General features: G+C 43.7%; 1 protein-coding gene across 2 annotated transcripts in view; it reads left to right on the top strand.

Moving 5' to 3' along the window:
• The window catches only part of PTN (pleiotrophin), a 127,367-nt gene extending 117,144 nt beyond the window's left edge, over window positions 1-10,223 (top strand). For both annotated transcript variants that reach the window (XM_038400344.2, XM_038400336.2), the window contains exon 5: window positions 4,090-10,223. In XM_038400344.2, the coding sequence (XP_038256272.1) occupies window positions 4,090-4,142 (53 nt within the window). In that variant the 3' untranslated portion in view covers window positions 4,143-10,223. The remainder of the gene's footprint in view (window positions 1-4,089) is intronic.
• Window positions 10,224-12,795: the final 2,572 nt, after the last annotated feature.

The following is a 12,795-nucleotide window of genomic DNA, read 5'->3' as shown; positions in this document are numbered from 1 at the left end:
GAAACCTGGTTTAAGTGTAGATGTACTTTTCGAGTTATGCCTGGTCTACACTAGAAAATTAGGTTGGTTTAACTACATTGGTCAGGGTGTGAAAAATCCATATCCCTGAGCAGCATAGCTACATCAACCTAATCCCTTCTGTCAGTGTAGGTAGTGTCTATACCAGGAGGCTCAAACTCAGTTTACCTTAGGGCCAGTGCCAGTCCTCAAATCCTCCCAGCGGGCCAATAATGTGACTGAAAATAGTGTTCAGAAAAGAAAATGTTTATATTGTAATTTTTTTATTTTGAATTTCTTAGAAATAATAAAACTGTCATACAACTTTATACAATTCTTCGCCTGCCAGAGAGTTTTAATGTTTGCCAGACATCTGGCAACGCGTCTGTTCTGTCAGTTTGTTGATGTTTGGCCTCAGTGACTGAGCAGTTGAAATCTGCAGGATTGCAGCAAGGTGGGCATCAGATAGTTGTGTTCAGTATTTTGACTTGTTTATATTCATTGTGGGAAAAAGTGATGCTGCCTCCATGGCTGACTCTGCCTGGCGACTAGTGATGGTATCTCTGTCCCTCTCCCCCAGCCAACGGGAGCTGCAGAGGGCAGCGCCTGCTGCAGACATTGCCGGCAGCGAGGCTGCATGTGTCTCTCCTCCGCAGGCCTCAGCGGGGAGGTTCTCGGGCCGCAGATGTCCCGCGGTCTGGGACTTTGAGACCCCTGGTCTACACTGAAGCGCTGCGGCTGCACTGCACTGCAGTGTTTTTAGAGTAGATAAGCCCTTACTTAGCACATTCTGTGGGTGGCAAGGGAGATGAAGTGAAAAATGGATGCTGGAGCTCTGGGGATTTCATGGTTTTCTATCTTTTCTTGAGGTTGGTGCCCCCCTTTTGCTTCAGTAACCAAGAAATAGGAGAGAGGTTCCCTCTGTGATCTTTCTGCTCAAGATACTCAGAGCCAGATCCTAAGCTGGTGTAAAACAGGGTAGCTTCAGTGGAACTATGCAGGTTTATGTCAGCGGATGAGTCCCAGCTCATCAAGTTGAATGATCCAATCAGAGTAAAAAGTCATACCTAGCCGTCTGACTCAGGACTCTCAAGTGCCTAGTGAAGAACACTAACCAAATGCCCACCTGGCAAACTCATGGCTTGGAGGCTGCCTTTTGGCCTGTGATTTCAATATGGATTTTTTTTCCTATAAAGGGAAGAGGTGATGGTGCAATTTGATGGAGAGTGAGGTCTAATGGTTAAAGCAGGGTTGGACAGCTAGGACTCGAGTTGTGTTCCCAGTTCTGCCAGTACTTGCTGTGTGGTCCTGGGCAAGAAGCTTAACTGTGCCATGCCTCAGTTTCTTCATATGTATATTGGTATAAATATATACGGTATTGTATTTCACAGTGGCTTTGTGAGGATTAAGTAATATTTGCAGAGAGGCTTGTGATCCACCAATGAAAAATGACATACAAGAGTAGTCCAAGTGTCATGCTGTCTGGAGTGACTCATGACCAAGAGTGCCAACCTCAGGGCAGACTGTCAAAAAGCAGGGCAGACACCCCACACTGGTTGTATGTTCTATAATTAGATTTTACCAATGCAGAAACAAATGTGAACTCCCAAAGTACTATAATAGTTTTATAACAGGGTCACAGACAGTCCCCTAAGACATTCCAACCCAGTGCGGGCAAACTTTTTGGCCTGAAGGCTGCATCGGGTTTCTGAAATTGTATGGAGGGCCAGTTATGGGAGGCTGTGCCCCCAGCCCCATCTGACCCCTCCCCCCGCTTCTCGCCCCCTGATGGCTCCCCTGGGACTCCTGCCCCATCCATTCCCCCTGCTCTCTGTCCCCTGACTGCACCAGGAACTCCCGCCCCTAACTGCCCCCCTACCCCCTCCAATCCCCGTCTCCTTCCTGACTGCTCCCCACCCCGGGACCCCTGCCCCATTCAACCACCCCTTCTCCCTGACAGCCCCTGGACCCCCTGCCCCTAACTGTCCCCCACTGCCCCATCCAACTCCCCCCTCCTTCCTTACTGCCCCCCTGGGACTCCTGCCCTCATTCAACCACCCTGTTCCCCGCCCTTTGACCGCCCTGACCTCTATCCACACCCTGAACTCCCCTAACCTCTATCCAACCCTTCCTGCCCCCTGATTGCACTGCCTGGAGCACCGGTGGCTGGCAGCACTATAGCCACGCTGCTCAGAGCACCAGGACAGGGAGCCGTGCCGCACAGCACAGAGCACTGGGTCAGACCGGGCTCTGCAGCTGTGCTGCCCGAGGAGCTCGCAGCCCCACCACCCAGAGCATTGCGCCGGTGGCACAGTGAGCTGAGGCTGCAGGGGAGGGAGAACAGCAGGGGAGGAGCCGGGAACTAGCCTCCCGGGCCAGGAGCTCAGGGGTTGGGCAGGATGGTCCCGCGGGCCAGATATGGCCCACGAGCAGTAGTTTGCCCACCTCTGCTCCAGCCTATCTTGCCAGCCAGGCAAGCTGGATTCTGTGATAAATGGTCACTTACACCGAAAATTACAAAATATTCAGGTTGCTCCCAGTCCCAAGGAACCAATCACTTACCCTAGATCAATTTGTACCTTAGATCTCATACCAAAGACAATGCTGGTATCCAATCCTGTAATAAACTAACTAAAGGTTTATTAACTAGGAATAAGAAGTAAGAGAGCTCTTTACAGGACAGAGCAAGCAAGCATCTATACACAAATGAGTTTCAGTGTGTGATTCAAAAGTTGACAGAGCTGTAGTAATCTGCCCATTCAAAATGTCTTTCAGGACTAACCCATGCCAAGCAGCACGGGGATCTCTTTGCTTATGTTTAGGAATCTTTGTCCCTCCGAATCCAGACAGCATAAGAGAGATTCAGTTTCTCCTTGTCAGGGATTTTTATCCCCTCCACTCCAGAATCCAAACGTGACAGGATGAGTTCATGCACTGGTCTCTCCTTCCTGGAGAGTTCGGAAAGCAGTTAAGAAGGTCTCTCTCTGTTCTTTGATGCTCCACAATACCTCATTTGCCAACAATGGGCCATCTTGTGTGCTGGTTGAGCACTTTGCCTTAATTACTGCTTCTTTTCCCGTTTAGTGAGTTACACAATTACAGAGGTTTACAAGGCAAACACTCAGAACTTTATAGTATGAACTACAGCCATTGATCTTACTTATAACCACAGAGGTTATACGTGAGATCAATACATGCTGCATCCTACAAGCATTTTATAAAGTCTAAACACATTCTTAGTAACATAACATCTCACATCTATTTTGATAATGCTAACACACAGGTACGCAGGATTGGTTTCCAGCTATCCATTTGTATGTGTTCAGTAAGGCCTGGAGCCTTGTCATGAGCTGGCACCTGGTCTGCCAGCATCACACCATGCACTTCCTCTAACCCCCAAACTCCTCTTGTTCATAATCTTTTGCTACACTATGAACTTGATTTATCTATAAAAGACCATGACATAGGAATCTTAAACTGATACTGTTGTTTCCTCACTTACCCAATGCTAGCCATGTACTACTCCATACCCCTTGGCGACAAAACTCTTGGTGACTACCGCCCAAGTCAACAGTGGATGCATTTTGTGTCTGAGCTTGGACTGGATTTTAAATGTGCACAGGTGCTGTTCTGAACAAACGGGAGACACTGGCAGAACAGGGCCCAGAGAAGTGAGAGAGCTTTCTCACTACTCTCTGGAGTCGCTCTCATGTTCGGAGAAAGCCAAATGAAACAGAAAGGAAATGAGGGAGGTGTGGGAGTGCAAAGCTTTTCTCCAGCTCTCCACTGACCCGTGACCAGGTTTCTCTAGTTGCTGCCTGCTGTTTTCTTATTTTCTAAGCAAGTCCCCAAGACAATGCCTTGCATGCCAAACAGAGTCAGCCAATCAGATAGAAAAGGTTCTGTGCACTCCTTGATCCTTCCTTCCTTTTTATATTCTTCCCTGGCTCTGAAATAACAGCTCTTGTGTCTATAGAGAAGATAAGGGAAAAAAGCTTCTCTTACCTGCCTGAGCACTGGGTTAAGTGGTTTTTTTTTTGGGTGTGTACTGTATTTATCTATTAATATTTTTCATTGTTGTCATCTTGGCAGAACCCAAGAAGAAGAAAAAGGAAGGCAAGAAACAGGAGAAGATGTTGGATTAATAGAAGCCATGCTGGGCAGCAGGAGAAAGGGACATCAGCAAGCATGATCAGTTAACAGTTTCATTTACATCTAGGCGATTTACTCTAAAATTATTTATAGCTTAATTGTACAATAGGAGGAAACACACACACACACACAGAGACCTTTTTAAAATTTTACTCTAGTATTTTTTAATGTATAACCCTAACAACATTTTAGAGGCTTGCAATAAAGAACTGTAATTTCATTCAGAAAATTATTACTACTGTATATTGAACAATGTAGAGTATTTTAAGGTATTTTTCCCCTCAAGTCTTATTTTAGGTGTTGATCCAGACAAGTTACTCCATGAAGGCAGAGCCTTGAGCCCGTGGAAGTCAATGAGGCAGTGTATGGGAGCAGGAGTTTGCCCACATGCAGTAATGTGTAGGATTCAGGCCGTAACACACTAAAACAGGACTTTGGGGGTGGAAGTGTGTGTGTGGGGGGGGAGTCTTTTAAAATTCTTGTCAGAACTAGAGAACTGTGTGGAAACTGTCTGTTTGAGGTGGGTGGGAAGGTTTAGTATTTGCTGGTAAAAAGTAAGAGGGGAGTGGGACAGTAAGTATTCAGATCAAAATACTACTGTTTAAAATCTCATTGTTTCTACCACTGGCACTTTATTGGCAGCAAGAATGGTGAAATCCTCTCTCTAGAAAGCTGAGGTTGGCAAACTCCTCAATTTCTAGTATGGCACTTGGCTGAAAAAGTGCTTGTGATATTGAAACAACACCAAACTCTCCTTTTGTTTTCATGAAAAATTCAAGGTAACAGAGAAAAATGTTTCCCTCTCTTTACCTCAGATTCTGCAAAAATACCTTCACCCCTCCCTTCCCCAGTACGGGGATATCCTTTTCATGCAGCCTTGTTGGGAGCATTGGATTTTTGCCTTACCCATCTCCCATTAAGGTCAGTGGGAGCCTTTCTATTGATTTTAATTGGAACTGGTTGAGAAATAGTATTTTCAGCAGAAGAATTTGAAATACATGATTTTTTTAAAAAAATGGTCATGGAATTTTTCAGATTTTTCCAGAAAACAAAAATGGAAAAAAACCTGATTTTTGAAACAATTTTTTTCCATTCACCCCCTTCCTCTCCCCTTTTCTTTTATCCTGTTAGAAAAAAGGGAAAGTGAAAACCAAGAAAGGGGTTTTTTTGTTTTTTTTTTGGTTAAAACTTGGGAAATTTCAGTCAAAATAAAATTTCATTTAAAAAGTATTTTGTGAGGGGGGAAATGTTGATTGAAAAAAAAATTGACCAGCCCTCATTTTAATAGATATTGGATCTATCCTTTTTTTGAGGGTACAGGAGGGCTGATCTTTTCTTATTTTAGTCCACTATTTCAATTGACTGGGAGGCCCAGGGAAAAGGCCTCTGTTATATGAGCTAAAGTGCTACCCAACTGGCTCCTGGAAAGTCCCATAAAGGGCTACACTGGGGAGAAGACTGGTTTTTCACCCAAGAAAACATTTAGATTAGATTTGCAAAGGAGTTTAAGGAATTTCAGTGCCCAAATTCCACTGAATTTGCATTTGAAAATCCCAACCTTATAGTATCAAAAGGGATAGGATTTGGCTGCATAGGAAAGCAGGAATTTTTGCAGGGAAGTCCTATGCCCTGTGTTATGCAGGTCAGACTAGATTATCACAATGGTACCCTCTGGACTTAAAATATGTGAATCAATGGGAACCTGCCAAGGTCAGTGGTTTTGCACTGGGTGTAGGGGGGGTCCATCTGAACAGATCATGCTACAGGATTGGGACATGGCTTGTAGAAATGGTGGAACTTCCTTTCCTCACACTAACACACTAAAATCCCACCACCGCCATATCAAATAAACTAGGCACACCCTCTTTGTGCTCCCCCTGGTTCTGGAATGGAAAGGATGCTTCAGGCTATGTCTTGCAGGGCAGAAGTTCTCAAACTGCTCTCTGGAGCCCTCCTTCATCCCCTGCAGCATGTAACAGTGAGAGAAACGAGCAGTTGCTAGAAAGGAAGGTGGTTCCAGGAGGAAAGAGTTTCTTTCATTCGAAGGCTTGCCAACACACAGATGTGCACAGCTTACTAAGGCTTGGTTTACACTTAACACTTATACAAGCATAAGAATGTTGGCCAGTGGTGTGAAAAAACCACACCCCTGGTTAGACATAGCTATGCCCACCACACGCCCAGTATAGATGCAGCTATGCTAACACAAGAGTGCTTCTGTGAGCATAGCTATGTTATATCAGGAGGTGGGGTTCTTATGTCGACGGGGTTCTCTTGGTCTACACTAGGGGGCTATAGTGATGTAGCTATACTGGCGTAGGCTTTGTAGTGGAGACATAGCCTAAAGATGTGATGTTGTCCCAGTGTAGTGAAACTGGTGCAGCTTTGCATATGGATGCTCTTACATTGGTGTAGCTTGCCTCCATTAAATGAGGAGCTGTCAGGAGTTGAGAATACTGCAGATAGATGGCCTCATTCTCCTCTGATATACACTGGGCTAACAGTTTTATAAAGAGGCCTTTAGGGGTTAGAAGTGGATGTAAGTGTCTCGCTTCAGGAATGGTTTCCGTCTTCATTTGCTATAGCTATAATATGGCCCTGAGGGAATGATAAATATCCCTAAAATAACATGACCTCCTATGGACACTCAAGACCAGTATTTGGCTTAAGATGCATCTGAATGCAAACCCTGGATTCAAACACCTGCAAATTTGGGGACGTTGGGCTCTAGATTCAGATCCAGATTCTGTGGCTTGGGATGCTGTCTAGTTTTAACATTGCACCTGACAGAAACGCCCCATGCTGAAAGGGAGGCCCCTGTTTGTAATCCTAACACTGTGTCACCCACCAATCAGGATCATCTAATGATGTAGTGCCATTCCTTACAGAGATACTCTTCAGGGGAGAGGGATGTTGCAATTTTGAGAACAATAAAAATCAGCAATTGGAATCAGCAGCTTGCTTGGGCTCCTGGTTCAGAATAACTAGGTGCCAACTCAGAAATCGTTCTATTAACACCACTTCAGTCTACTTCTCATGTCTCTTTCTCTCTGTGGAGCAGGATTGACGTGGGAATTGGGTAAAAGTTCTGCTTCTGTGCTGTCTTTGAATTGTGCATTAACTGCAACTAAATGAATATGGAGCATCACTAAAAGCACAAGTGACATGCCTGGGAAATGAAGTCCCTCTGAGCTGACCATTAGCAAGGAATATAAAAAGAAAGGAGTAATATGATTATCCTCATAGCTACAAGAACTCAAGTGGTGTTGATGCTGATAAAAGAACTCATAACATATTTCTCTCACCTTGGTGCATAGCTATTCCTTCATCGTTTGGCCTCAGGTGATAGGCAATTCAAATAAAGCATTGTGCATTAATTGATAATGATCCAGGGGAGAATGAAAACAGCCACCTAACATGCAATATCCCAGCACTAACCAGGCTTTTAGCCTGAGTGTGGGCATGATAATACTTCCAGTTTGTGTAGGGGAATTCCTTCAAGAACTATCAGATTACTTTGTGATTGTTATTAGGATTGAAAGCTTTGGGGTGAAAGCAGCTGTTCCCTTGTTCTGCAAATCCGGACTATCTCTGTGTCAGTATATCACATGGTTTGTGTCTTCTGAACTGAAGTGCTGCTGAAATTGCTCTGCATCGATATCAACTTCTGTAAGCCTGCCAGGTCTTTTTTGGTGAAATATTTGATGAGATCTGGCATTTCAACACAAACCTCCCAGAGCTGTCTACAGTGGAGAAAAAGATGGGGAAGGGGAATCTCCCTTTCCATTCTTTAAGCCCTGCAAGGTGGCATCTCCTGTGAACCTGGAATAATTTTCCAGGGGTTATTCTTTCAAAAGGCAGGTTCCCCCACTAAATTCTGACAGAGTTGGAGGGTTTCCCTTTGAGCTCCTCTCAGACTTCTGAAGGCATTGCTGGGGCTCCTCTCCAAACCTGAGCAAATGGTGGTTGGAGGTTTGAACCTGCAATAGAATTTTTGGCTGGGGGTGGGTGGGGGAGGAAGAGCTCTTGTTGAGAGCGATCCAAAAGTCTCCTCTGAATGCAGCCACAAGCCTACCACTTCCTGCCCCAGAAATCTCTGGTTCTCCCTACTTGCCCCCTTCATCCCACAGCAGGTCCCTGCACTCAAAAATCTCTCTTTGTTTCTTCCTGGCACACACAATTGTGGGCTACGGTGGATCATTGGATGCTTTTTTGCCCATTTTATGAGTCCTGCACAAAATTAAGTTGAGAATTAATGGGATCCCTGGAATTAGGAAGATGCTGGTCAAATTACATGGGAAGATGGGCTTCTTGGTGAAGTCCTTTCCTCACAAGTCTTCTCTAGCTGGGGGGCTTTCTGGTAGTGTGGAACACATCCTATGCAATGGAAAAATAGGGACTCCAATGTAAAGGAGAACCGCTTCAAACCCACAAGGCCCCTTTTTCAAGGTAAACAGTGGAGATTACCCTGACAACTTTGGTGGGGTTAAGGATGATGGGGTAGAACTTAAGGGGTGGTCAGAAACTGTTTGAGGAAGTTATGGCTTGCAGAAATAAACCCTTACTCATTCATTACTTTTTAGCACGAGGCCTTCCTGATGTTTTACTTTGTCTATAGAACTCCTTAAAATCAAAAGAGGCCCTTAGTCCAGTTGGTTACTTCCAGCCTTTGAATTCTTGAATGCTGAAGTTGCTGCCTATGATGCAACTGTACCCACAGTTCTCTTATTAAATGAGCTTACTATTTTCAAAAGCAATTGCCCATATTCGGTCTTTGGTGAAGACCCAAGAGATGGGTTCCCCAAACAAAGCCAGTTCAAAAGGCCATTTATGGTTCTAAACAGGGCAAGAGATGTTTGCAGAGAGAAGGCTGCAGCTTTGAATTCCATGAGGTAAAGGTAAGAGAATTTACAGCCTCTGCTTCCTATCCATCCTTACCTTCCTATAATTAATTATACAGCCTGAATCCCCTCATCCTGTCTGGCAACAAGGAACTATCTAGTTTCCCCCAGTGAATCCTTATACTTTCAGTGTGGTAATTATGTGATTCATTCAGACTTTCCTGGTTGGAAAAGGGAGGGTTGACTCTTCAGAGGTTTTTTGTTTGTTTTTTTTTGGTTATCAATGGGTCTTAACAGAAAAGCAAGATACTACTAATGCTCAGAGCTAGAAATTGGCTAATGAAGATGTCACTAAGCAGGCACAACACCTTTCTAGAACAACCATACTTATAGAAACTACAAAGAGTGAATCCATGATTCAAAATGTATCTTAAAAAAATTGTAGCACCAATCTAAAACAATAAAAATAGAAAGGGCCCTTTCCTTTGTGTAATGAATTACACCTGGGCAAAGTGAGCACAATGACTTCACCAGATACAAGCCAGCAGAGGATCATGGCCAGTGACTCTATTATGTTAGAGCCAAGAGCAGTCAAGCAGAGTGCAAAACATTCTTCAAAACAAAGGCTAAGATCTCTGTCTCAGAGTGATGTTCTCTTCTACCACCACCAAGTAAAGGGAAAACCATAGTTCCATCCCACCCCCACACCCTCACCCCCAACCCTCCTGCAACTTCCCAGGAGAGGGATCCATTAGAAGTGTTTGAACATAGGAACCGGGGGGAAGGAGGGGGGAGAGAATGGATTAGGTTGCTGCAAATAAAATAAAATAAAACCCTCCCAATCCCTGTAGTTGTGTTAAAAATATAAAAGGGAATGAACATTAAAATAACAAATTACAGGCTGAGTATTGCACTCAGTGAATTTCTAATTATGTACATAAAACCTTACCTTATGATGTCTTCTCATGGGTTCTTTCCTTTTCTTTCTTTTTTTATTTGTATATTGATTTTGTAAGCTAGCTATGTGTTATCTTTTTGATATTTTTTAAACTTGTATGAAAGCCATATATACACATTATAGGATGAAAGCATTAATCCTGTAACATTCCTTATGGTTCCTTACTTGACAGGATCATGGAGGGTCCTAGAGAATTATATGTTTACCATTAATCAACATACTTACTTGCTCTTAGTGGAGATGAAGATGTTAATGCAAACTAAATCACAGAGGTACATGGTGTCACATCTGCTTGTTGAACAATAATGGACTTGTGAAAGTCTCCTGAAAATTCCAAAGGTTTTGGAGGGGGTGTTTGTTTTTTTTGTGGTGTCAATTTGATGTCAGCCTTGGGTGTTGCATTTTTAATAACCTCTTTCTGTATAAACTCTTAGAAAGAGTCTTTATTTGTAGAAGAAGCCTGGCCAAGCAACAGAGATTGGCAGCTCCTCTCGTCATGTCATGGGCATCTAGACTGAAGTCTGTCCTCTCAAAAATCCTCCCATATTTCCCAGTCATGTAAAAGGGAAACCTTTATTAATAAACTCACTTAAATGTCCAGAACATAGATACACACTGAGAGGTGGAGAGGAGTTTGGAACCATCTTTCTCATGGTCTCAAATGAGAATATCATGCAAGTCCTCAAGAATGGAATCTTCTCCTCAGTCCTTTTCTGCCATGTCTAATTATTTTGGGGGGCGGGGAGGTGCTAGTGGTGGGGAAAGTAACTGGGCATCAGAAAGGAGATCAGATATTTTCATTTCTGTTAAGGAACAAAGAAGAGGGGTAATAAAGTGATGATGGCTTATCCATTCTTTCTACCTCCCTTACACTTTTCCTTCTTAAGTCTTTCTCCTTTGTCGTCCTCCTCTTGCCTTTCCTATTCCCGTTTTGTTTCCCTTCCCTACTGTTTTCTTAAATAATCAAATACATTGAATACTCCCCCACCAGCTCCTGGGTAGAAGTGGCAGTTCCATTCCCCACTGACCAGACAAGAGGTGTTGTGTCTGGCAGTGTCAGTTCAAGCTGGTTGTTGGCTGGATTGGTGATAGAGCTAGGAAAAGTAGATGGGCTTCTAGAATTGTTAGGATGACAATGAGCTATATTGTAAGCTGTGAAATCTGCCATTGTATTCTTCAAATCGCTAAAGGGGTTGGCAAGCCAAAGCCCACAAGGAAACCAGCTACCTACTCTTCTTTATTTATGCAACAATAATCTGCCATAATCAGCCTGGCTAGCATTTACATTATAAGACTGGGAGCAGAGAGGAGTTATGGCAGCTTTAAGATACCTTTGTGTGCTGCCTGTATTCTGGGCTGTTCAGGGGTCTACCCAGGTGTAAGTTATAGCAGCCTCAGGGTGCTTTAACTTATACTTTGATTCCTATTTCTCCCTATGCAGGGCACTCTTGTCCCACATCTGCCCTGCACCAAACATACCCACTATACCATATACACGACGGCAGAGAGCCCGATGGCACTATACACCAGTAGCTTCCCTCCGAAGAAGAAATTCTCTGAGGGCTGTTTATGAACACATTTCCTGAAGAGGGCATAAAGGATCCTAGTGTATATGAGAATCAGGCTCTGTGCTTCTAACACCTCTTCTGACACTTTTCTACATACCTCTAGAGATTGCTATATACACTGTGTTAATTACATAGACCAATGAATACAGTAATACCTGGTAGTGAGTGGGAATAGAAGTCAAGTGGTACTTCTAGTCACAGGCTGTGGATGGTTTATGTGGTGCCTAATATAGGATAAAGTATCTTATGTAGGATAAAGTAAAGGTAATCCGACCTCCTGCTTCACGGCAACAGCTGATTGCCACAGAGATGAGGAATGACTTCTCTCCCTTCCCTTCTCATGTACGTTTCTCAGCTCACTAGTTACCAACGGGCAGAAAGGATGGCCCCCTTCTGAAGCCACAGAGAGAAGCAAGATACTTGACTAGATGGACCATAGGTCGGATCTAGCAGGGCAAGTTCTATATTCCATTTACAAACCATGTTCACAGCATTCCTGGCTAAAAGTACAATCTTACTCAAGGCTACATCCTTGTAAAGTTACACTGCACATAAAACTACCACTGGCCTTGTAAACTGTAGAACAGTCCCAATGCTGAATGACTGGCCTGCACCAAACAAAATGTAAGCTCTAAGGGGAGAGAGATTTGTTAAAAATCATAACACTGATGTAGTGTATAAGTTTAGAATTAATTAACAGAAACCAACTTGTGCATTGTGAAGAAAATACACACATGCATGCACACCCCAAGTCTCTACAGATTCTCTGAAAGCCACCACTTTGTGTCACTCTGTAATGAAGCTCTGTGGCCAATCAAAGTATCCTTGCCTTAAGGGATGGGCGTACTGCTTCTGTAACCCTTGTTCTTTGCGGTCTGGGACCAACTGAACAATATTTATTACTAAATATATTTCATAGGGTTTGGTGGGGAAAGAAGCATTCAGAGTTAAGGCCTTATTAACATAGGAATATAGGAATTGCCAGACTGGATCAGACCCATAGTCCAATATCCTGTCTGACAATGGCCAGCACCAGACGCTCCAGAGAAAGGAGCAAAAAAACCCAACAGTCTATTTACCAGAGCAGTGAAAGAGCAAAGAAATAATTCCAGCTGCTCATCTGAGTATCTGTGTCCCTAAAAGTTTTGGGTATTTCAGTCACTTCCAAGACATTCCTTTAACTCTTTTTGGTTTGCTGGCCATCCTGCAGTATATATTCATAAAAGTTCGCTGCCTTGTTCAAGTGCTTAAGCCAAGTGTCAGGCTCTTAAGGCACTGT

This window comes from Dermochelys coriacea, chromosome 1 (genome assembly GCF_009764565.3).
Source record: "Dermochelys coriacea isolate rDerCor1 chromosome 1, rDerCor1.pri.v4, whole genome shotgun sequence".
NCBI lineage: Eukaryota > Metazoa > Chordata > Testudines > Dermochelyidae > Dermochelys > Dermochelys coriacea.
The sequence above is the reverse complement of the archived record's forward strand: the minus strand, read 5'-3'. Positions and strand labels throughout refer to the sequence as shown.